This window comes from Thamnophis sirtalis, unplaced genomic scaffold (genome assembly GCF_051295495.1).
Source record: "Thamnophis sirtalis isolate CommonGarterSnake01/CBP01778 unplaced genomic scaffold, rThaSir2_p1.2 scaffold_3, whole genome shotgun sequence".
In the NCBI taxonomy this organism is placed as follows: domain Eukaryota; kingdom Metazoa; phylum Chordata; class Lepidosauria; order Squamata; family Natricidae; genus Thamnophis; species Thamnophis sirtalis.
In genome coordinates this window covers 47641388-47667566 of record NW_028261383.1, presented here as the reverse complement: position 1 = coordinate 47667566, position 26179 = coordinate 47641388, and the positions used below count along the sequence as shown (strand labels likewise).

Here is a 26179-nt window from a genome sequence, read left to right as displayed (position 1 = left end):
TTCCAGAAATTATACATATGAACGTACCTAGTTATCAGTAGGTAGTACTGCAGGTGCTTATACTTCAGCAATATTTTGCAGGCCACTTTCCGTGGCCCTGATTTCCAGAAATGGAAATTAAAAAGCTCTGTACCAGGGTGAAATTTAGCAGGTTCTGACATGTTCTGGAGTGGTAGCGGAAATTTTGGGTAGTTTGGAGAACCAGCAAATACCTCTGGATGGCCCCAGAGTGGGGTGGGAATGGAGATTTTGCAATATCCTTCCCCTAGGAGTGGGGAGGGAATGGGGATTTTGCAGTATCCTTCCCCTGCCACCACAGAACCGATAGTAAAAAAAATTGAATTTCTCCACTGCTCTGTACTGATCATACCAATCAATTGATGATGAAAGTCCAAGAGAATTAGTGAAAGATATAAGGGCAATGAGAAATTCTGAATGACGAAAGACCATTTTTGTGGCAATAACAGGGATCAGATTTGAGAAAACTTGGGAAAAACAGAGTGAAAAGTATTGAAGAGAAAATCATGTATGAAAACTATTAGAAAACAAATCTATCCCAACAGAAAAAAATGAGTAGAAGGTGGGTATGGGAGATGCTGAGAACAGAGTGATCCATGTTACAGACTATCATACAAATCATACATAAATTATGATTTACAATGCCAACTTCTCCATTGGTTCTGTTTGCTTGGAGCTGATTGTGAAGTGCGTGAATGGCAATCGCATTACCACAACTCATAAAAGCCTGCTGGTTTCAAAACAAAACAAACAAATGTCCACCACTAATTTCCAACAGTCACTAAATTGGCATTTGATAATGGGAGGATAACCTGCAGTTTCAAAACAGAAAGATTAGGGTAGGGTAACTGCTGTTGGCAAAAACGGGACCAATTCTTTTTCTTATTGCTTTGTTTTATTTCATACTCCTTTTCTGCTTTTTGCATAACGTTGTTTAACCCAAAGGATAAAGATGATGGACATGTATAAATTTAATCAGCTATGTTTTCATTTAGAAATTAAATATACACTTATTTAAACAAGAAGCTCAAATTAGCAATCTCCCCACCAAGGACGAATGGTGCTTCTTTCTTACTGTATTTCATCAGCCCAATGGGACATATTTCCTAGTGTATATGCATAGGATTGTTGTGAGTATGTGCTTTGCATAACTCCGGGCACCCTCCACAAACTGAAGCGTATTAGCAAAGCCTCCAGTCATTGCAACCATTCAACCCTGGGAAACCCGGAGGGTCAAAATATGCAACATTTGCAAGTCATGATTCATCAAAGATTGCAAGAGATCTGGTTGACAGTTTTCCTTCTGCCTCCAAATTCTTCTTTTCTTACTGGATGATTTCTCCTGTTTTCCACATTAAACTATAAGCAGTTATCCAAACTTTATGTCTCAAATTACACCCACCCCTTTCTGCTGTAATGGTACGACCTGGAAATGGAAGGAAAGCCGGCGTTGCTGACTAGTGTCAGACTACTAAGAGATTCCGTGTAGCTTGAGGCGAGGGGAGATTTCCCTCCCCTCCGGAGTTCATTCGTGTTAACTTGATACTTCCGTCTTTATTTAAACAGGGGCATATTGAAGTGGAAAGCGAGACAGTCTTTAGATTAGCTGCTTTGATTTTACAGGTAAGATTTTCCTGAACTCAATTTTGTGGTTTTCTTTTAATGCGTCTTGCGTTCAGTTCCCAGACTGGAGTTTCTGCAGTATTGTTTATATTTTTGTTATAAAATGTGAAACTATACTCCTTCACATAGCTGACCCAGTTATAAACGGAGTACCTGTTGGTTCTTCACGTTTTACAAATCTGTCGGACATTTAAGAATATAGCCGGAGAAGAAATGCACGAAGAAAACTTATTTGGAGTGGGGGCAGCGTGCCTTGAATAAGCTATACTTTTGTCATCTGTCTGGGATAATTGAATATATTTTCCGTAATAATAAAATTATATGTTGGGCACAGGGAAAGATTTTGAAGTAGAGAAAAAAGGGACTATAATTGAAAATCACTACCAAAACTTAAATGTCTCATCAATTCTGCTTCAGTTTATCATGTAGTTGATTTGTGTGGGTATCTCTCTCTCTCTCTCTCTCTCTCTCTCTCTCTCTCTCTCTCTCTCTCTCTCTCTCTCTGTATGTGTGTGTGGTGTGTTATTTTTCTTAAGAGGAGGCTTCTGTTTGTATTACTACACTCTAATAAAATAATAAAACTTTGATTTTTTTAAAAAAATGTGTTTGAAATGGATCCAGGTTAGCAGAAACTGAGCTGTGTAATTTTACTTTTTGCCTTACACACATGGGGTGGGGGCACGGAGGTGGTTTTAAATAATAAAACCTATATTTAAAAAAAACATTTCAAACCCCAGATGTACTTATAATTTGCACATAGGGTCAGCATTTGTTCAAAACTGACTTGAATTTTAAAATGCATTCTTAATTATGTGGTATCTAAATGAAATGCAAACTGCCATTACAAAACAAAACAAAAAACGATTTCTAACATGATTTTTCTTCCCTTATAGGAAGCAAAAGGAGACTACTCTAGGTAATTACATTTCCTTTTTCACTATTAACAGTGTGGGTGAGGTTTAGCTTTTCCTGCATTTGCTAATCACAAAGCAGAACAAGTGCAACAACCAGCATAAATTCAGAGTATGCATTAGCAAAGGGGTATATTGCTTTTGTGGGCAAGTGAAAATTGAGCTATTCTTTTCCAAAGAGCCAAACTCTGGATGCTTATATCAGCTAATCTATGATAAGGTAAAAAGTTCTCAATATTTTGTGGCTAACTAGTAACTGCCTTCATCCAGAGAAGTTCCTTTCACAACAACATCCTCCCCCCCCCCAAACTTCCCTGTAAATCTCCTAATGACCCTATCTGTGAATACCCTTAATGTATTCTTAGCAGAAAGTTTGTCAGCCTTGTAGATCAATGTGCAGTGTTTCCTTTTGCAGCTGCTCCAAGGGGGCTCACCCATCAAGCGCCTGTTCTGACAGATGTATTGTGACTGCTGAAAGATTTTGAGCTTGGTGGCTTCAGCTCTTACCTACCATGTGCAAATCAGATGCAGCTTCAGTCGGTTTTCTTCTTATCAGCAAAATCCAAGTGCCTTCAGTGTGCAGTTCTTGCAGGAGCAATTAAATAAAAAGGACATTGTGTCTGAGTTGAAAGTGGTGCTGGGAAGCTTAATTAGCAGCAGCTCACTTAAGAGACTTTGTAGGAGGAGAACACTGTTTGTCTATGGTATTCCAAAATCAGGAGGAGTATGTAGGCAAAAACTTTGATCAGGTGCCATAGAGTGGCTAAAGTGATGTCAGATTTAAATCAGGAGGGGGGGAGGAGAGGAAGGCAAGAGTAGTTTACTCAGATGGAGGTTACAAATACCTAGAAGGTTGGCTTTTAGTCAGATTAATGTTTCATCAATGGCTTGATTTCCTGCAAAGATGGCTTGTTGTTGCTTACCATTCTGGCAAAAGTAGATGCATGTATGATTATATTCTGAAATGAGCTGATATAAGATCATGTTTTGCCATTGTGCAAAATGCATTGTTTTCTATTGTGCATGATTGGATGGAAGAGGCAGAAACTTTCTCAGTCGAAAAGCTCAGTCAATATCAAAAAATGTTTTGCAAGTCAGAAAGTTTTCAGAAAAGAACGATGCTAAAAAGAACGATGCCATAAAAGGAAGGAATAAATCGGTTTGCTCACTGCTTGTTTTAGCCTGGGATACTACTTTATGATTCTTCCTGCAGAAATGAAGTCCTTGATAGAAATAAAATCAAGAACTTGTGTTCTATAACAAAATTACTGCCATAGCAGTTGGCAGCACCAATCAGTCTGACTTGAGCAAATCTCAAAAAGGTTTGGGAGAATTGGACTTGGATGAGAGACTACCAAGAAATCTCAGGACAGCAAACCTGATGCTTTGATTGATTGACTGACTAATTATGTGCCATCCAATCATTGCTGATTCTTAGTGACCACATAAAAAGATTTTTCTCCACTCTACTAAGCCTATCCACGTTGCTGCTCTTCTTTCTCTTTTTTTCTTTGCTTCCACCTTTTCCAGCTATTAAAGCCTTCTCCAAAGAGCTAGGTCTTTGCACAATAGGTCAAAAGTTATTCATTCCTCAAGTGAGAATTCTGTGTAAATGCGTTTGATGAGCTATCACTTTGCTTCCATGGCTGCCCGTGACATTCTCAAGAGTCTTCTCGGCACCAAGTTCAAAAGTGTCAATACTGTTCTTATCCTACTTCTTCAGAGTCCAACTTTCACTTTTATAATTATTCCAGGTGTACAATTGTCTGCACTGCTTGGAATTTCATAGGTGTATACATAGCATCTGAATGTATTTTTAGAGAGTTCATGGCTATTATAACAAGTGCTAGTCTGCTGTATATTTCTTGACCACTTGATCCTTTACTATTGAATTTATTTTTTCAAAAAATAAATGTTAGGAGGAATTGCAATCTACAGATAGTCCTTGACTTACAACCATTCATTTAGTGACAGTTCAAAGTTACAACACCACTGAAAAAAGTGACTTTCACACAACCTTTGTAGCATCCCCATGATCATGTGATTAAAATTCAGATGCTTGCAACTGGTTCATACTTATGATCATTGCTGTTTCTCAAGGTCATGTGATCACCTTTTGTAGCCTTTCGATGAGCGGAATCAATGGGGAAGCCAGATCCACTTTGCCCTGTTACCAGCTTATGAACTGCAGTAATTCACTTAACAACTTATGGCACCAAAGGTCATCAAATGGGGCATAAGTCACTTAACAACAGGAATGTTGAGCTCAACTGTGGTTGTAAGTTGAGAGCTACCTGTACTTTGCAATTAGCAAGTTGTACTGGTGTTTCATAGCTTCCTTTTAATCAGTTTATCAATAACTTGGTTAACACTGCTGATCACTTCATCATTTTCGCACATGGTCTTCAGAATTATCTGGGCCAGTTGCTTGGGTTTTTTGCATGATTCACTGAACCATAAATTAAACACCGCCTATGGCTGCTGGCTAGTGTGTGATTTAGTATGTCGTGTGATCACTGCCATTCTGTTATTAGGTTAGCTTGGATCATCATCTGGATCAGCACACATCCGTCATAGCTTACAGCTATCAGGTGTATTATATCAGTATGTCTGGCGCCAAAATATCTACTTTTAAGTGTTTTAATTAAGCAGTTGCTGCTCTTTTATAACAGAATGCAAGAAATGATTAAGAGTGGTGATTCTTACAAATAGGGATGGAAACATGAAGGTTTCAAACTGATAAAGATTAATTAATCACAAGATTAGAATTCTTAATTGTTAATCTGATTTAATCCATGAAAGGATCTGAAGTGTGTTGAAGGCGCCATCATGCAGAATATTACATGCATATTCTGAGTTGGCAAGACATTTAATTTGCTAAGTTTAAAAGAGCAGCTGTCTTAATTAGATATGAAGTCTAAACTATACTGAGACATTTTTGAGACCAGTAATTATTTTATTGATAGTCTAGACCTTAAGTACTTTCACACAGAATTGACTCAATTATAACATATGTATTAATTACATCTGAGAAGCTTTATAGGCAAATGTGCAGGATGAGAACTCCAGAAAATGAAGATGAGAGTACTGCATTATTTAAAGGTGATTATTCTCTGAGATCAGTAGCAGTTGCTGCAACATGTTCAGTTTGTTGCTCTGGTGAGGGGAAATACATCTTTGCTTTAGTTTCCTCTTAAACTATGGAATTGGTAATGTCAAGTTCAGGCAGCTGTTTAACGTCAACTTGGGACATTCATAAACATTCAGGAAACTCCTGCATCCTTTACTAGAGTTAAAGCAAGGTCACTGCCATGTGTCAAGCTGTCCCAAAGAAGTTGCTAGCATATGTATGAAACAGCAGGTGTAGGGTACTTGTGCTAAGAATCAAATTCCTTTATTTATGTAGATGTACTGCATTCATTTTTCTGGCATGGTATTTTTTTTTTTTTTAGGAAAAAAATGATACAGAACTTCATACAAGGATGCATTCAGTTAAATGTCAATATAGTTAAGGCTCATTTGCATGTCCTCAATGTCCTAATGCACGGATGGTCAGCCTACCATTCTGGAAGCGAGAAATATGTGACATCGTCCGCTGGCTTTACCAGGAAGGCAGACTTTGTCCTTTTCTTACTCCATATTCAAATAATGTTTTCCAACTATTACTGGTGCAAACATGGCTGTGTTGTCTGCTGTTGTTTGCCTACTAAGTTTCACTTGTTTGTAGGCAAATGCCATTATTCCAATTGCTCAGTTTACATTGTGATCCCCACATCCCCTTATATTTACTTGCCGGCCACTATTTGCTGGGTTTCACACACAACCTAATACTGCCCCAGGATGTGATACCTGGTGAGATAGAAAGGGCAGATTTTCCTCTACAATGGACCGATGAAACAGGGAGCCTTTTATTATTTGCTTGTTAATTACTAAAGAGTAGATTTCTGAAATATTTTTTTTTACTAGTCCACTATGGATTTCTCCTTTATTGCAGAAGTAACAAATATTCTGTATATTTCTATACAGAAATAGATGGAATTGTACCATGAGAACTTGAAGGCTTTTTGAAAGAAGAAGAAAAACTACTTCCGGTTTTATGTACTGTTTAACATCCAAAGTACTTTAATTACTTTAGGTAATATTGTAGGCGTAATCTGTTAATGTAACTATTTAATCAAGCTAAACATTGTAAACCTTGTAGAAGAGATGGGGAGGCATATAAATTTAATAAATAAAATAAACGTGGGCCTTATTTCCCTTCCCCCTCTTTCCAAGCTGGTAATTCCCCTTTATCATCCTCAGCAAACTTTCAAGAGATAGCTGAGTTCTGGCAAAACAATATCAGCATTGATTGTGGTTGATAAAAATATTGAAACAGTTGGCCAAGAAGCAGCTGGGAGAAGCACATGTCTGATGTGCTAATCATCCAACTCTGTTGGTGTCAAGCCTGAGGAAAATGGAATGGCCAGCTTGAAACAGGTGCTGTCAAAGAAAAAAATTCCAAACCTTCACATATTTTAGCAGGCAGGTTTTGTTTAGGGAGAAGTAACTCTGTTTTGGAATGTATTTTACAATAGTATATCGGAGTTATCTCCTGAGAATTAGATAATCTTTGCCCCAAGGCTTGCTTAATCTTTCAGTTTGTGCTATCTGTGGATCATGGGGCTTTATCCATGTGATTAGGATAGTACTCACTGTAGAAATCTCAAATAATGCAGTCCTATAAATGACAACTCAGAAATAAAATTTTTTATTACATGTTAACATGTAATAATAAATAAAAACCAGCTTGAATTGAACATTGATACCATTCTATGTATTTTCTTTCCAATCCATTTTGATGAAGTTATGTCCTCACATAAGCAAAACTGTTTTTAACTCTTGAGTACAATATTGGTAGAAAAGCATATAGTGCATTTTTAAATAAAGTTCATACATTATAGCTTGAACTGTTTGAACTGATCACTGATAACAGTGATCAGGCATTTGCTAGGTATGTTCATTCTTATTTATTTAATTGTTATGAAAAATATCCTCACTTATCTTTCATCCTACCCAAGTTTATATAAATAAATACTAAATATGGAAAAATGATAGTTATTATTTGATTATTAATAATTAGTAGTCCAGATTCACCCAACAGTTGAGATGGGTGGCATATAAATTTAATAAGTAATAGAACTACAAAACTACTTAAGACTAAAAATAAATTTAAGGCATACACACACACACACACACACATATGCAAATCATGTTTTAAATACACAAATAAGCATCTTTTTCATGATAACACTGAGGGGGAAATATTGTGGGCAAACCCTTCTAAATACAGTTATTACCACCAGCAGAGTCCTGTATTGACATTAAGGGCAATTTTTAAATGGATCTGATGTTTTTAAATTAGTATCCAAGTTATAAATCTATTTCCATGTTTGTGGTGAGGGCAGAGTGATAGTTTATAGCGAGATATCAGCTAGTGGTGTTGCAGCCACAAGGATATTAACATGCTGTTAAGGAAACAGTCATGCCTGAGGGAACATACTGCCAGTGTTTTAGAAGAGAAAGCAAATCTTGTTTTAAAGGCTAAGGACATGTTTCCGTCCTTGAATACTTCGTAGTAGATTCAAGCTGGAAAAAAAATCTGGCAGCAGAGCAGTAGTTTTAGAAGAATACTATTCAGACTCTCTTAAAGTGTGCCAAGTGACATTCGCCAGAGGAGCTTTGAATGGGGTGGAAAAGATGAGGTCTTTTTACAGATCATTTATGGCTAGTGTCAGCACGTCAGCCATGTGCTTAAGCAGCCTTTTAACAGCCAATAAAAACAATAAAAAGAGGATATACAGTCATAGAAGAAAGGGAAAGGGGATGGGCATTGTAGATTGAACTTCAGTAGTAAACCAAACTTTTAAAACACTACTACATTTGGGAAAAAAAGTCTACCTCATAGCACTAAGACCTTCCTCTGACCCTCACGAAATAACTTTACACAAAGTAAAGCAGGCCTCGTTTTATGTTCCCTGTTGCAGCATAAAATGGAATAATTGAATTCTCATTAACCAGCACCTTCTAAACAGAAAAGAAGTAAAACAAATTTAGTAGGCACCTAATGCCATATATAGAAGTAGCAAGCCTCACTGTCTCATCGTAGAGCTTGCTATAATCCAAATAGCAGTACCCAAAAAGAAGTGGAACCAGGATTTGCTAGATCATAAGGAGTTCCCTGGAGAAGACGAGAGAAAAGTATTCTAATATATCAGGTGTCTCCAAACTTGGCAACTTGGCAGACTTGTGGACTTCAACTCCCAGAATTCCTCAGCCAGCCATGGTGTGGAGAGCTCTTTAATACAATATTTAGGGAAGGAAAGGCAGAAAGTGATCCTCCCATAGTGTTGGACTGTAGGGCCCTTTTATTGATCTACTGTAATGCTTTTATATAATAAATTGTGCTGTGAATGTAAGGGAAAGTGTGTTTTGTTTGGAGTGTTTTGAACGAGCTGTTTATTACATAGATTTGGCATGGGTTAATTATTAAACTGATTTGGAAACAGGTTCTTGTGTTCCTTAAGGAGGAGGGGTCATAATAGATTGTAGCGTGCTGAACCCTGTAAGTCTGCCAGGTCCCTACATTGTACAATCTGAGAGTAAAAACTTGGAGGTGTTATTTGTAGATTACCTTGTCTGACTTTCTTGGTAGCTTGGAAGCATGCAGCTGGTAAGCATGATCTTGCCTGCCCACTTTCCAAAATAAAAATAAATCATGGTTGGAGAATATCAGTCGTTTCTACTCAGTCTGACTTTATACTTACTCCAGCATCAGAGCACTTTTCAATGTCAGGTACAAGGGAACTTGAGCAGGAAGTATTATTGCATTGCATTGTATTTGAAGCCATCATGGGGCCTGAATGCTTGATTTATAAACCTTTGGCCTGATCCAGCAGGAAGTTTTGTGTTGTTATAGGTGGTTTAGGAGAAATGTTCCGTATCAGTATTAAATTCATCTTAATTCTGCATAGGATGTTAACTTGTGCCATGCAAACTATTGCATTTAAAGAAGCCAGGAACATGAAAATATGGCACTCAGAGGTGAATGTGCCCAGCTTCATTTAGGTCCTGTCCCTGCGGCTGGTGAGAGATCTTTTTAGCAAACAACTTGAGGGCTGGACTTTTGCATCCAAAGCGTGACTTGTACTTCGTCTTACAGTAAAAAGAGGACATCAGTGATGTGGCTCATGTCTGTCCTGTTGCCAAAACAGATAAAACTCTTACTCATTTATCCAATGTTGTTTGAATACTTTCATGAAAGTTCGTACAAGTGGAGTCCCTTTTCTCTCAAGCACTTGTCTGTATATAAACAAACAGAAGAGCCAAACAGCTGGAGCTCTCTCTGGCTTCTCTTTTTCATTTCCCTGTTGCACTTGTGAAGGGAAATTGGCATGACATGCCTGTCAATAGATGCCAGACGTTGTGCTTCCTCAGCAGGATGAAGGGGGCTGAGGCAGGGAAGCAGGGAAAAGTTAGCTTCTCAAGGGAGAAGCGAAACAGGTCAGTACAAATCTGAAAGGGGCAGATTTAAACAAGCAAAGACAATGGAGGAAACCTCTGCATGAAGGTGGAGTCCAACTAGCTTTGGAGATGAAGAGAAAGTCCACTCCCATTTGGAACAGTAATAGCAAAACCAGCACTTCAGTGCTGGCTTTAGAGCCGCAGATTTATTTTCTGTTAATACTTCCTACTTTTGCTAGCAATTCAGATTCCTTGGAGTTCAGATTGTAAATCTCAAGGTGTGCTTAAAAATAAATCTGTACTTCTACTATTGAGGGAGGAGTTCACAGATAATAAATCAAGGTTACCTTACAAATATGCTGAAGTTTCAGACTCTGGCTGAAGCTTAATTTTGCTGAAATGCATATTCTTCTCTGGATTGGATTAATGTCGAGCAACACAAAATTCCTTTTGCTTATCCCTGTTATTTTTTAAACAAAATCTATTGTCAGAAATGACATGCCCACATCTTGTAAGGGAAGCCTACTCAGAAGTCTGTGGACTGAAGGTTCTACCCCAATCCCCGTAGTGTGAGTTTTCATCACTATGTTGTTTACAGGGCTGCTTGCTGAAGCTGGAAACCAGAGGTTTCTGCAGGTTCTGACCAGTTCTGGAGAACTGGTAGCAGAGATTTTGAGTACTTTGGGGAACTGGTACTCCTGGCTGGCTCCGCCCCCATTATTCTCTGAGTCCCAGCTGATCGGGAGGAAATGGGGATTGTGCAGGGATTGTGCAGTAACCTTTCCCTGAAGTGGGGAGGGAATGGAGATTTTACAGTATCCTTCCCCTGCCACACCCACCAAGCCATGCCACGCCCACCAAGCCATGCTCACAGAACTGGTAGTAAAAAAAATTGAATCCCTGCTGAAAATCATTCTAAGGCAGTGCTTCTCAACCTTCCTAATGCTGCGACCCTTTAATAAAGTTCCTCATGTTGTGGTGACCCCAACCATAAAATTATTTTCATTGCTACTCTATAACTGTAATTTTGCTACTGTTGTGAATCGTAATGTAAATATCTGATATGCAGGATGTATTTTTATTGTTATAAATTGAACATAATTAAACATAGTGGTTAATCACAAAACAATATGTAATTATATATTGTGAAATATTTATTTCTAATTATAAATAAATGAAATTTTGTCTGGGAAGTTTAAGAGCAGGCTCCCGGCTCTAAGTGGAAAGAGTGCCTTTCTTTTAAAAAGGAAAAAAGGAAAGAAAAAACAAAACAGCCACCAGTTCTTCCTTTTTTTCTCTTTCTCCATCTCTCTGTGTATGTGTCTGTCTGTCTGTCTCTGTGTGTGTGGCTCTGTCTCTCTCCTCCCTCCCTCCCTCTGTAATTCTCTGTATCTCTCTCCTCCCTCCTCTATCTGTCTCTCTCTGTGTCTCTGTATCTCCCCTCCCTTCCTCTCTCTTTGTGCCTCTGTCTGTCTGTCTGTCTGTCTGTCTCTCTCTCTCTCTCTCTCTCTCATACACACACACACACACTGTGGTCACCTTGCCTCCTGTTCTTCGGCTGCTGCACAAGCCCATGTAGTGTGCACCGCCGTCTTCTCTCTTGACAGTTGCCTCGTTTCCAATGGAGGGGGTGGGGAATGCATGTGTTTTCCTCCCTCTGCATGGATTTCTCACCCCCTATTAGTCCCATTGTTGCTGGAGCTGCTTTTGCTGAATCCAGTGCAGTGGCGGGATTCTTGCCATCGCTGAGAGCTTCGCTGGCAGCCGCTTCTTGTCATCACCGCCATGCTGGATTCAGCAAAAGCGGCTCCACCAGCAACAGGACATGCTTGGGGAAGGGAGAGTCGGAACTGACTGCCTGGGATTGTGTTCCTGCCGCCGCTGTGAAAATGTCTGTTTTCCAGCCACAGGAGGGAAGGAAAGAAGCCAGTTTTTGGAAAGAACCTCTCTCCCCCTCCAGAGAGCCCATGCTGGAGGGAGAGGATGGGCTGGTTTGAATGAGGACGAGCGAGCAGTTTGGGGCCAGCACCCCCTTTGCTCATTCGGGCAGGCAGAGAAAGAAAGGAGGCTTGTGATTAAGCACCCCTGCCACCAAGAGCGAAGGGGAGCACCTTCGCCCTCGACTATTGCATGCCTCCTTTCTCTACCCGCCCAAACTAGCAAAGAAGGCGGGCCACTAAACCGCGTGCTCGCCCGCTCACATTCAAACCAGAGAAGACCCACCCCTGGTCTGTCTGTCTCATTCACTTAATCACTCACTCTTAAAAGTACCTGGAAGTACCCTCGGAGGGCTTTGGAGCACTTCGGAGGGCAGCTTCTGCAGAAGCCCGTGAGTGAGAACAGGTTCCGCTCATTACAAAGTCTCCAAGGTTGTAATTGTATGGGGTGTGCGCGTGCACCTATGTTTTCCATGGCATGAGCCGTGGCGACACTCTGCGCGGCTGGCAATGACTCTGGAGCCCATCCGCAGGGGATTTCGAGGAACGAGGGGGAGTCTAAAGTTTAGAGTTCCAATGGTCTTAGTCACCCCTGTGAAAAGGTCGTTTGACCCCCAAAGGGGTTGCGACCCACAGGTGGAGAACCGCTGTTCCAAGGGGCATGGTAACATAGCCCTAGGGAGCAAATCCATGAAGATGCATCTCCGTCTGTTTCCTTTTGCGGTTCTTCTTAACTTGTACCCCAAATTTGTAGCTTGAACAGTCTTTCCATTCTTGGAGAGGAAAAGACTGAATGAAAATCTTTCCATCTTTGTTTGAGAACGTGTATCTCATTGGTGGAATTCAGATGAAGCCAACTATACTGTACTTACTTAATATTTTTTGTTTTGTTTCCAGTATTCAAGCCTTGCCTTTTTTTTTTCTCCCTTCCTGAAAGTTCATTAAATTGCTCCCAGGAGAGGCTGTATTTTCTTTAAATAGCTGACACACTGAGTTTGTATTATAGTCCTTGGACTACAGAGATAACTGCTGTCTGGTGTACCATAACACAGACAACGTAATGAATTCCTGATGGGTGACAAGTAGGAAGAAGTGTGAGAGGGGTATCATTATTTGGGTGATAAACACAGTCTGTAAGAGGAAAACGTTTGTGTAAAACTATATCCTGCAGACTCTTGTTGCAGCTTAATTAAAAGCCAGGAACTTCCCCATCAAATTGAAACAATGTGTGTTTTCTAAGTTCTTCAACTTGCAAAACATGCTATCAGATGTGTTGTATAAACGCTAAATATACAGGTGGCCATAAACTCAGTAGCGACATTCATTTATTCATTTTAGTTGAGAAAAAAAATGGGAAGCTGTTCAAAGAAAGCAGCTGCACTAATCTAAAAAGAATCAGATCCATACTGTGATGAAATCCTTGTCTGAACTTGTTTCACCTTATGCTGATCTGGATTTTAAAACAATAACAGCAACAACTACTAAGGCAATCTCTGGCATAACTGGCAACCTACTTAGGAGGGAAGTGACTTGCTGTCTTTCCTTCTGGAGTAATTGGGGAACTGCAGATGAGTGATAAGCAGACAAAGGACAATAGGGAGAATTTAGACACTGGGCTCTCCTTATTTTGGTCTGTCTGCCACTCCAACAGCCTGACATATCACTCTTGCCAGAGTATTTACAGCAGGTTTTTGAAATAGGGCTGCAGGTTGTGCTGATTCCTTTTGTCACATTGTTGATAACTTAATTAGCATTTGCAAGAACTATCTTGCTATCTTCAAAAAGAAATGTTTCCTTTTGGAAGTGGAATAATTTTGATCTTCATTTGTGCTATTACCTTGAATGACTTAGCAAAATTATAATGATTCAGAGGCATACATAAACCATGTTAGTAATGTCTAAGAAATGTAAAAATATCTAATGTCTAAGAAATGTTTAAAAAATGGGTAATGGCTCTTAATAAAAAGTAGCCATCATCATCAAATCTTTATTTGGTCATAGAGTAAGTCAGCGAGTTGAATATAGAAACCAGCTAATTATATGAAAGAATATACAATATATTCCTACATACGTGCAGTGTGTTCTAAAGTACCCTCTTCCCTGAAAATAAGACCTCCCAGATAATAAGCCCAATCAGGTTTTTGAGCGCATGCGCTAAAATAAGCCTTCCCCCGAAAATATTGCAACAGAGCAGCAGCCATGAGGTGACCACGCTCGCTGCCTCCTGCACCTCAAAAATAATAAGACCTCCCTGAAAATTAGTCCAAGCACTTATTTCGGGGGTCAAAAGAAAATAAGACACTGTCTTATTTTGGGAAAACATGGTACCTACTGGATACTTTAACAATGCAATCATCCAGCAGAAATTTTGTGCAGTCAAATCTGGATGTTTGAGAAGCAATGGGTAGTTGACTGGAATCTACCTATATATTATTTTGTGTCTGTTTTATTCTTTGTAACTTTAATTGGACAAAGTGCTGCATCATAGGCTATGTTAATTTTATCCTCATTTTAATGTACTCTGATAGCTTTCTGACCACTCAAGCAATCCTTCCCTTCGTCCCTCTCCACCCAGCAGCAACCATTTAATTTCTCTGTTTAGGTAAGGAAATATCTGTGAGATTATAAGCCAATAGGTCACTACTAAGCCAATGTACTACTAAAACTATTGTGTCTCTTTGGAATCTTCAATTAGGCAAAATAGTGCATCATAGAACATAATTTTTTTGAATGATGACCCCTCAAATGGACTAACTTACAGCATGCATCCAAAATCCAGGACCCATTAACCCAGTGGGATTAAAATCTGGCAAAACTTGGCCATTTCAGCATCACTGCACAACCACTACTTTACCGCAATCAACGGCAGTCACAGGTTCATACTTTCCAATGCTCCCTGACAGCTTCCCACAAGCTAGTCAGTGGGGAAGCTACCCTTTAGGATTTGCCACTACGTAGAGGAAAAAGATAGTAATTTGTAGAGACATTTAATTGTGTTCCAGATGAATCATCCAAAATAGAAATTGCATTTTGTTTTAAGTTAGTCAGAGTATATACTTTTTAAAGGTATATCCAGTAATATATGTATTAAACATTCTGTACTGCTTGAGTATGCATACCTGTAACATGAGCACAAATATGTACGCAAAAAAGGAGCCTTGTTCATGCTTCAGTGATAACAGGAATATTATAGAGTAGTTCTACTCAGCGTACCGGTGCACTCATTATACTAAAATCTAAACGAAGGTTTTATTTTGACAACTGTCAAATAAGCCACAGTGACTCAGTTCACACATACTGCTAATTTGTAAAACATGCTTTGCACACCATTGCATCTGAGTTTACATAATAAATTAGAATAAACAAAGAGACCATACTGTGGCTTAGCACACTGCAATGAATCACTTAGAGGGATAGGAATAGGTTTTATTGGTAGAATAAAGCCAATAAAATTGGTAGAAGTGCATAAAATTGTAAAAGTCTTACACATCTCAGGACATCCATTCACCCTTTTTGGATGTGTTTGACCTATGTATGTGGCATATGTTCTCATGTCAGCTGTCTGGATTAGCATCTACTTATTTCCTTTATTGTACTTATTTGCCTAATTTAGTGTGAAGGTCTAATATATATATATATATTGGAAGTATGGAGATGTGTTTTATTTGGAGGCACTGGGAAATTATTTTTGACTTTCATGTTTTGTTGTTTTTAGTGTTTTGTGATTACTTCTGAGTTGCCCAGGATTGTAGTGCATATCATGGATGATTGTTCAAATATTTTAAATAAATAAATACATTTTGTTTTTTTATATTATGATCTGCCAAAATCAATTGGAGTCAGGTGTCATCAAAATCAAATCAATGAATTCACAGAAACTATGGGTGTAAGTTAGCAGATGTATGTTTTATTTCCTCCATCATATATTAGAAGGGCTGGGTGAATCTTTGAATGGATGACTTTGAAGATCTTTATGGCCTTCCAGAATGCCACAAGGTGTGAGCCCCCAGATATCAGGGGGAACTGCATTCAGAGTACAAGTGCTATGACAAAGAAAGTGGCTTGAAGTGTCATTGTTTAATTGAAGGCAACTAGAGCACTTTAAACAATTGTCATTGTTTAGTTGAAGGCAACTAGACCACATTCTCTTGGCTCAAACCGGTCAAGCAGAAACCATGGGACATAGGCAATTCCTCGGATAATCAAGTTTCGTGCCATATACAGCACCTTGAATAGTTTGCAGACGCACACTGGTAACCAGTACAGTTCATGAAGCAAGATATCATGTGGGCATGCCAAAACAAGCTGCCCACTGCTGATTCCTCCACATTCTGAACAATTAAAGCTGCCTGGTGATCTTCAAGGGCTGCCCCATGTAGAGCATCCAGCCTCGAAGTGACAAGGACATCGTTGTCTGAAGGCCTTCCCAATTCAAGAAAGGGCACAATTTGTGCTCCTGTAGGACCTGTATAAAGGCCTCTTTGGCTACCTGCTCTTAATCTATATATTCAGCTTGGCTGATCAGAGAATTATCTAAGAACTAGACAACCCATGCCCTGCTGGGTCATTTCAGTTTTTTTTTAAAATCTAAACAGGAAAACAGAATGACCACTGATGGTCAGAAAGCAATGGGAGCGGCAACAACTTCCAACTTTTTGCTGGCTTCCCCATTTAATTTGCTTGTGGGAAGCATGCAGTGAGAAAGTCACTGGGGAAGCCAGCAAGAAGTTGCAAGTTCAAATGCCAGCAGGCAAGGAAACAAGCTTCTGCTAGGCAGGGGAAGGAGCAAGAGAGTGCAGGGCTGCAGGTTAAGAATGGTACAGGAGTGTGCACAAGAGAAGTCATGTGAGTTGGGGATGGTGTGCAGAGGTGGTAGTGTAGGTTGGGAAGGGTGCCTGTGGGGGAAGTCCTGTATGGATTGGAAAGGCCAAGGGGGGCATTATTGATCAAGAAGGGTGCATGGAGGTTCTGGGATGTGTAAGAGGTGCCATGGAGGTCGGGTGGGTAGCATGGGTTAAGAAACATGCATGTGGGTTGCAAGAAGTATCTCATGGGTCAAGGAACAAGCAAGATTGGTGCAGGCCGTGGAGTGCCCAAGTGGTACTGGGTGGATTGGGAAGGACACATGGGGTGGCACAAGTGGGAGGGAACACTGGGGGCACCACAAGTCAGGGGAATAAGCAAGGGGGTTGCATGATGTGGGTGCATAAGGGTCTTTCTTCCCTTTCTCTTTCTAGCAGGCAGCTAAGTGGCTGCTGTTGGGGGAGGGTTGGAGAAGGAGCAAAGGATTGCAAGAGTGGCTTGGAAACTGTTATGGAACTTTGAAAATGAAAATCATGTGGCACGAGCAGCCAGTAACACTGAAGCAGCCGCAACATCCCCAAATTTCACTCTCTTGCTCCTGGATTTTGGAACCATTCTATAATTTAGCCTATGTGAGGTATCTTGATTGAAAAATAGTTGCCTTGTGATGTACTATTTCCCATAAAGGTCATGGCAATGAGAGTTTTAGTTATATATATATAAAACTATATATATATAACTATATATAACTATATAACTATATAACTATATAACTATATAACTATATAACTATATATATATATATATATATATATATATATATATATATATATATATATATATAAAACTATATATATAACTATATATATATAACTATATATAACTATATAACTATATATATATATGAGTTCCTGGGACGGATCTCTGCCTAGTATGCCTAGTGTGCAATATAGCCCAGGTTCAAATCCCAGTAAGGGTATGGCTAGCTGATGAGAGCTAAATAGCTTGAAATAGATCTATACTAGTCTCCCTTTATTTATTTATCAGCACAAATACACACACACACACACACACACACACACACACACACATATATATCCGTCCCAGGAACTCATTTGGTGGGTTCACACTTAGCTCTGAACTACTATTTAAAGGGTGATTCATTTGAAGAAACTATCGCACCCTTATGCTCAACATTAACAGAACACATTCTGGCTTGGTGCAATGCAAATCATAGTCATTTGACTGTGTCACTGTCATTCAACTCCATCATCTCAATCTTTTGAGTTCTACTACACGGGAAACTTCACCCATTTAAAAAAGCAGATTTTCTCTTATTTGTATTCTGTTTAATATTTGTTAACAATTTGTTTTAAAAGTTTAGTACAGAAAATGACATTTCTTATTGTAAAAGTGGCAGTTCAACATTATGCAAATGTCTGCAAAACCACATCTCATATGCATAGAGGTTTGGTTGGGAGAAATACTTTTTCATGATCTCAAATAGGAAACAATTGTTGCAGTCTTTAGCTAAGTTTACTTAGCTAAACAAATAGTGCATTGTGAAGTGAGTAAACAGTTGAGGAAAATCAAAGGAAAGTGAAAAACTTGCATTGATTACAGGAAAGAGATATTCTCTAATTGACATCAACAAAGTACTTTGCGCTTATCCCAACTATTGTTGCTTATCAATCAATTGTGTTTTTAAAAGTTAATGGTTTAACCTGAAGTGTGAAGCCAATAATAAGATAATAATATCAAGTTCTTTTGAAATCTCAATAGTCTACAAGATGAGAAGGCATACACATTGGATTAGGTTTGGGCAATATTTTGGAGTTATTACCTCTAATGAACTTTCTGTTCCAAATGGCATGAATTGTAATTTGAGACAAACCTGCAGGATTACCAAACAATAATGGAGAGATTCATATAAAAAAACTGAGTAAAGTTTATAATTCTACAAGATTCAAAGGAAGAAGATAGACTTATATTCACCCATCTAAGTTTGTATGGATAGTCCTCAACTATCCACTTCAGCAGTTCACTTGTGGAAATCATCACAATTTACTAAGATATATGTTGATAGCAAGAATAAGGAGAGCACAACATTGCTATCAGACTTGAAAAATATGCTGCAATGGCAAATATCCCCCCAAAAATGTTTAACCAAATTCAAGCAAGAATGGCTCCATAATAGCAATAGCATTTAGATTTCTATATCACTTCACAGTGCCTTACAGCCCTCTCTAAGCAGTTTACAGAGTCAGCATATTGCCCCCAACAGTCTGGTTCCTCATTTTACTGACCTCGGAAATATACAATTTATCATCAAGCAAAGTAGATTTATTCATCTAAAATACAGCTTTAGGGCTTAAATAGAAATTAACAATATAACGTGGGCTACAAAGTTCAACTATTTAAATTGTGTCTAGTGCTTGGGAATACAAACGGCAGAGAAGGATAGCATATATTACTAAAAGTATTTTATTTGTTCTTTACTCATTGCACTTTCCATCTTCATCCTACAATGATTGAACAAATAAAAATTATCAGCAGTACCTGATAGCAACATTCAGACAAGACTTCCTTATGTTTGAAAGCCAAGGAGAGTTGGGCTTAGTTTGTTCTTGGATGGAGACTACAAGCCAACATTGTCATCTACATTAAGAAGCTGAAAACCCCCAATAAATAATAATGCAATAATAGTATTTACTATTCTATCAGCATTGATAAATTCACCATCAGTGAATTGTAAAAGGATGCAAAACATCCTGCGATGATACTTCCAACACCAGAAACATCAATATCTGCCTATCTCAGGTCCTTGGAAAGAACTCAATAGGTCTGCGATGGCGAACCTATGGCACGCATGCCACAGGTGGCACACGGAGCCATTTGTCAGAGTACGCAAGGTGATGCCCTGTCAGCTGGCCAGGGTGCATGTGCGCTGGCCAGCTGACTTCAGCCTTTTTTGAAGCCTCCAGAGTGCAAAAAACCAACCCTATGGGCAAACCTGAAGTTCAGGAACGGACTTTCAATTTGCATCATAGGGCTGGTTTTTGCCCTCTGGTCGAAAATCAGTCCTACGGGGAATCCAGAAGTTCGGGAATGGTGACTTTTGATTTGTCCGTAGAGCTGATTTTTGACCTCTGGAGCCTTCAGGGAGCTTCCCTGAAGGCTCCAGAGGGCAAAAAACACCCCTATGAGCAAACCTGAAGTGACTTTTGGGTTCCCCGTAGGGCCATTTTTCGCCCTCTGGAGCCTTCAGGGAAGCCTCCTGAAGGCATCCGGTGGGGGGGGGGAGCCTGTTTTCGCCCTCCCCAGGTTCCTAGAACGCCTCTGGAGCTTGGGGAAGGCAAAAAAACCACGGCAAAAGTGGGGAGTTTGTTGATCGCACGTATGCACGCGCTGGATGGCACGCCGGCTCATGACCCCCCTGTGCTCCCCCCACTTTTTGCACAGCAGCCAAAAAAGTTTTGCCAACACTGCAATAGGTGGATAAAAATGACATTTCCAGTCTGAATATTTGTCTGACTGTGCGCACAAACCATTTACTATGATAAATAAAACTATAATGGTATTTGACAGCGTGTGACCTGTTGGGTCATTATTTCCAAGATATTTCATTATATAAACAGATCAATAGAATGATCACAGGTGGGCATGAAAAGCAGTGGGAACAGAAATAGCTTCCAATTTCTTCCCAGTTTTCTCCCACTGAATTTCCTTGTACGAAGCTGACAACAAACTTTGGAAATGAGAATAGCATGGCAGTACTGAAGCAGCCACAACTTTGGCAAATTTCAGTCCCATGGGAGTCATGGGTCCTGGATTTTGGACACATTTTGTAAGTTAGCCCATTTGGGGTATCAAATTACAAACCAGGTAACATCAATTGCTGCTGTATAAAGCACTGTTTTTCCTTTATTGAAAGTTACAAACAGGCAGACATGAGAGTTTTCAGTTTGTAGGTTAGAATAAATAATAATGGTAAATGCAACTATAGGTACGTTCACCACCTTGATTTACATATAAAAAGGCAGAATAAAATCATCATCCTCATCTTACATGGTTCTCTTGATAGGATTAGATTCATAGACATAGTTCTCTTCAAGGAGTAGGGTGACATGAGAGCAGTGTTCCAGTATTTGAGGGGCTGCCACAGAGGGGATCAACCTATTTTCCAAAGCACCAGAAAGCAAGACAAGAAAAATGAATGGAAACTAATTGAGGAGAGAAGCAGCCTAGAACTAAGGAGAAATTTCCTAACAGTGAGAACAATTAACCAGTAGAACGGCTTGCCTTCATAAGTTTTGAGTGCTCCATCACTGGAGGCTTTTAAGAAGAGACTGGACAGCCACTTGTCTGAAATGATATAAGGGCTCCTGCTTGAGTAGGGGGTTGGACTGGAAGACCGCCAAGGGTCCCTTCTAATTCTGCTATTCTATTATATGTGATCTGGCACTGACCTAGCATAATTCTCTTAAAAGCAACAAAACTGGAATGCTCTTCAGTTTCAAATATTGTGCATTCCTCCAGCCTACCCATAAAGGTTATATAGGTGTTTTATCATCCATCCTGTCTGCCAGAGGTGAATTTGTGAATTGCTGATTCGGAAAAGCTCATAAGAGTGTAGCAGCATAAAGCCTTTATTTGGAAGCAAGTTGTATTCAACTCAAAGTTCATTCAGCACTATAATATATGGTACCTTCTTTATTCCTATTGTGGAAATAAACATCTAAAACACCTTTTTTTTAGTGTATGGCAGGTGTTAGCCAGGGATCAGCAAGGTAGCTGCCTGCCTGTATGAAAGGAATTTTTTTCGGGTGGTTATCTTTTACCTGCAGGACACCTGAATGCCAGTAGGCAATCGGGGGAGACTCCTTTCTTGCCCCTGCGTGGTTTATTTGCTCATGGGAATTGAGCCGCCGACTTCGGTGGTGCACAGGCCCAGCGTCTTGTCACGTGAGCCACCATGGCTCCTAAAAAACTCTTAACTATTTTGGATACAGAATGACATAGGTTCAGTATCTTTATGATCTAATGAGAATTATTGCTGACATTCATAAAGTATGATACAATTATATATTGCAGAATGAGAAATCCATCAAAAAGGCTATCAGCTTCTCTGAGCTGTTTATTCCCTCGTTCTCCTTGCTCAACTGGTTTTTGACAGGGAAAGATAAGAGGCTGATAGCTTGTTTGTTGTTATTAAATATATATGCTGTCCAAGTCCCAATAATTGTGGGAAGTTTTTTTTCCTGAGATTGCTGGCTTTGATTATTAGGTTCATGTAAGGAAGCTTCAGCTGGGTTTGCTACATGAATGAAAACGATCTTAAGTGTTTTGTTGAGGATAATAAATTTGTTCACACAACACCAGTTATTGAACATACCACAAGTGATTGGGATTCCACAATATTATTACAACTATAAATTACACTTCACAGCGTCATATGAGCCCTAACTGCATATGGTATTATACAATGTATGCTTGTTGCAAAGCTTTCCTATGGATTTTCAGGATGTGATAGGCAGCTCAGATTTTACTGTTTTGTTCAAGCCATCAGATCTGAAAGCAAACAAACAAGTCACTTGGTTCAACATTTATTTTCAAGTTCCCCAGCCACATTTCATAAGAGACTTTATTACGTGCAGCAACTGAAGTATAATGATACTTTAAAAAAAAATCTAATTGTAAAGTTTTTAAAGCTTAGTAAAACAAAATTAAAGCAATTAAATTACGTTTCCTCAATAATCATAAGAAATGAGTGGTTGAGTTCAACAAGGTAGACATCCAAAGTTGGAAAAAAATATTTAATTAAGCTTATGAGATCAGTTTAGGTGAATTGTTAATCTGAAATCTCAGTGGAATATTTTGTGGTTTGTTTAGTGTTTCTTTAGTTAATGGGCCTCTGTTTATCAGGCATCTAAAACATTTCAGGGGATTATATCACAGGTTTTATGAGCAAAATTGTTATAATTAATTATACCCTTCCTTTTTTTTTCCTGGATCTTGCTCAGAATAACCTTTTGGCTGTTCTTGTAATATTCCAAAGTGAATTGACTCTTTCATGTAGAAACGAACTGAGCCAAGAGCTTAATATACATGTTAGAATTAATAGATTCTAATTATAATTATGAGCCTTTGGATGAATGTGATTGATTGTATAATTTCCTCTGAACTTTAATATCATCTTCAGCATAATTTGCTGATTAATAACCATTGATGTCTCTGGCTTTAGTTTCTACTCTATCGTCTTCTTTCTTCTTGACAAGGACATTCTGATTATTCGCCTTTTATTATCTAAACAAACCCAAGCTTTTATTTGACATACTGGACAGCTAAATAAACTACAGGCCAACCACTGTCAAGTGTTTCTAATTAGAACACTTATGTCAAATTATGAAATCATACTCAAAAAATAATATTTTTATCTATATTAAGCCAACATGAAAGTTTATAGAAAAATAATGCACATAAAACAACTTTATTGGCTAAAATACAATATGCACAACTATTTTAGTTCTTCCCAACTTTCTGTTAAGATTATGTTCTCATTAGGGTTCATTTTACATGTTTCACGATGCCACCCTTGGCATTCACCAAATAAGGGACCAAGTGCAGAACTGATTGTTCTAGCCCTGACCATTAAATGCTGACCCAAAGACAAAGATTTTTAAATTCAAAATACCCCTGGGGGAAATCCATTTATGGGCGACTTCTAAAAATAGTTATTTGAATGTTATCCTGTTCACTCTATGTTTTTAGGATCTGATTAAATTGCTGTTCTGAGCAAAGTTGTTCAAAATAAAAAAACAAGATTTTTTTAAAAAATCTTTTGTTTACCTTTTCTGTTCAGTATCCTGTCATGGGGTCAAACATGGCTCTCCATCTGACTCCAGTTTCCATGAACTGGGTCTTAATTGGCCATACATTATGTACTGCAGATGTTCATCCGAATTCAAATGGGCCAAATGCAGTGACTGCTGAAATAAAAGCAGTAATGGATAAGAACTGAGAGTGGAATCTCCAATGCTGAAAATCATTCAAATAAAGTCCAGAATTCCATTTTTACATTGTATCAGTAAGTCATCCCTCAAGTCACATGGACTGGATTTTAAAAAATCTTTACCCATCGTAAAATCATTCAGGGTTTTTTTGGCTGAAGCTTTTAGTTATCTTGTTTTGTTAAATTGTTCTTTGCCTGGTGGTCAGATGGGCATAACAACAGTGAGCTCTCTCTCATCTGGGTCATGCCGGGTTCACCGAAGGTTAAAGCTGCTCAGCTTTAAAGACAAGGGATTGAAGCTTTGTTGAGCTTCAGATTCTTTTTTTCCAGTTTACTAAATCCATAATCTCCAGCCCTGAATTTCTTTCATAGAAGAAATTTCCATAATGGCCATTTATTTTTATAGTCACTGTCTTACAGGCGGTTCATCTTCCCTGCCTTTCTTTCCAGAGAAATTCACAGGGTAAAATGAGGCACGTGAGGGCTTTGTGAATGTCAAACTACAATTTCCGTGATGAGTCGTGAGAAAAAAAGGTTAGGGTTGACTAAGGAACTTCATGAGCATTGCATTATACAGGGCTAATTAAACCATTGAAGACAAGATAGACATCTGACGTTCTTTGCGTGTCTTTACGCATCCTCAGTTAGGAAACTTCACATTCTTCTCAACTTTCAGTTGTGTTAGTCTTCCCTTCCCGTAATTTACAGCTAGCTCTACTCATACTCATTCACAATACTGCCAATTTCTTATTTCCTTCACTATGAAGGTAAGACATTAAATGTAAGGTGGATGTTTAAATATTAGTAGCTGACTGAAATCAAAGAATTCATTGAAAATTACAAGGAAACAGGCTTGATCTTTAATGTTGGTCCATTTACAGAATTGTTACTGGATACAACAACTCTATTATGAACATCCAGTAAAGATTGTGGCCATGTTATAACCCTCTGGGTGGATTTGATTCTTTAAGTCTATTTAGTTTTCTTCTTCTTTTTGAGTCACCATTATTCCTCCTTTTTTTTTTTTTACAAGTGAGGTGGGGAAAGTGAGATAGATTTTAGAAATAACAAGTTGGGGGAAAGTGTAAGTTTCTCCAACTTGCATGGTTTAAATTGAGCCTGGATCAGGCTTCTGCATAAGTATTGTAGGGTAAATGAATTACCATTAAGGGGGGCGATGAACTGAATGCTGTGTAATTAATGTTTAGTTTGACACATGGGGCAAATTACATGCTATTTAAAACTGTAGTTGAAAACTATGCATTTTCTGCCTTTTTTACTATAGAGCAGGGACAGGAGATCCAATTTGGGTAAGATCCCTATATTGAATATGGCAGTTTTAATCCTCTGTCTGCTACTGCAGTCATGATAGTTTCTGAGACCTCTTATAGTTCCCATATCTTAATGGGTAACATTTTTTGCAAATAGATAAAAGCTTCATCTAAGAATTATAGTAAGGAGCCTTCTTTTCTCCACCCCATGCTGTCGGCATCTTTAAAATAACATGCAGTTGGGCATTGAGAAATGTTGTTTTATTGAGGAACTCATAATTGAAATTAAATCCTTTCATTGCTTCCTGGAATACAGATGAACAGCCGAAGGAAACATGTTATACAAATGAATTTGCCTATTGACTCACATATTCATTTATTGTGGATATAACTAGCAGAGGGAAAATTATGTTTTCATTATAACTCCCGTAATCCACTTCCAGAGATCATACTAGTTGAGGAAAATAGAAGGTGTAATCCAATTTATCTGAAGATCATAACAGTTGTCTTCCTTGGACTAACAGAATTATGTTTGGGAATTATTTTTTTCCTGGTGGTAAAATGCACTTTTGAATGCAAAGTTTTAAGATACATTTTTTTAAAAAAACAACCTTTCAAAACAAAAATAGAAACAGGACAGTATTTTTTTTTGCAGGAAATTAAGGGGTTAAACGTTTGCAGACACTTAGCCTACTGTCCCATCCCCCTGGGTATACCCCTTAGTCTGAAACCCAAAATAAACAAAATGCTTTTTTCTCCCTCTAGTTTAGAGGATTACGGGAGTTGTAATGAAAACATAATTTTCCCTCTAATAGTTATATCCACAATAAATGCATATGTGAGTCAATAGGCAAATTCATTAGAACATGTTTCCCGATTTTTAAATTCTATAAGGCCCAAGCAACCAATCTTCTTCCCTTAAAATCATTTTACTCCTCCAAACTGAAAAAATATTTCAGACCTCCCCTTTTAATGAGACTGAAGTTTGCCCACTTATTATAAAGATGCTTGTGCTATCTCAATGAGAAGTGTCTTTTGATAGAAGACTCTTAATTCATAAAGGAGAAAACCAGTGCATGCTGCTGTTCTACGGTTCACCTA

At 38.6% G+C, this 26179-nt stretch overlaps 1 protein-coding gene across 1 annotated transcript in view; it reads left to right on the top strand.

Annotated features, from left to right (window-relative positions):
• The window catches only part of FRMD4B (FERM domain containing 4B), a 162792-nt gene that overhangs the window by 64433 nt on the left and 72180 nt on the right, over window positions 1–26179 (top strand). The window contains exons 6-7 of the mRNA XM_087708868.1: window positions 1585–1641; window positions 2535–2557. Of these exons, the coding sequence (XP_087564994.1) occupies window positions 1585–1641; window positions 2535–2557 (80 nt within the window). The remainder of the gene's footprint in view (window positions 1–1584; window positions 1642–2534; window positions 2558–26179) is intronic.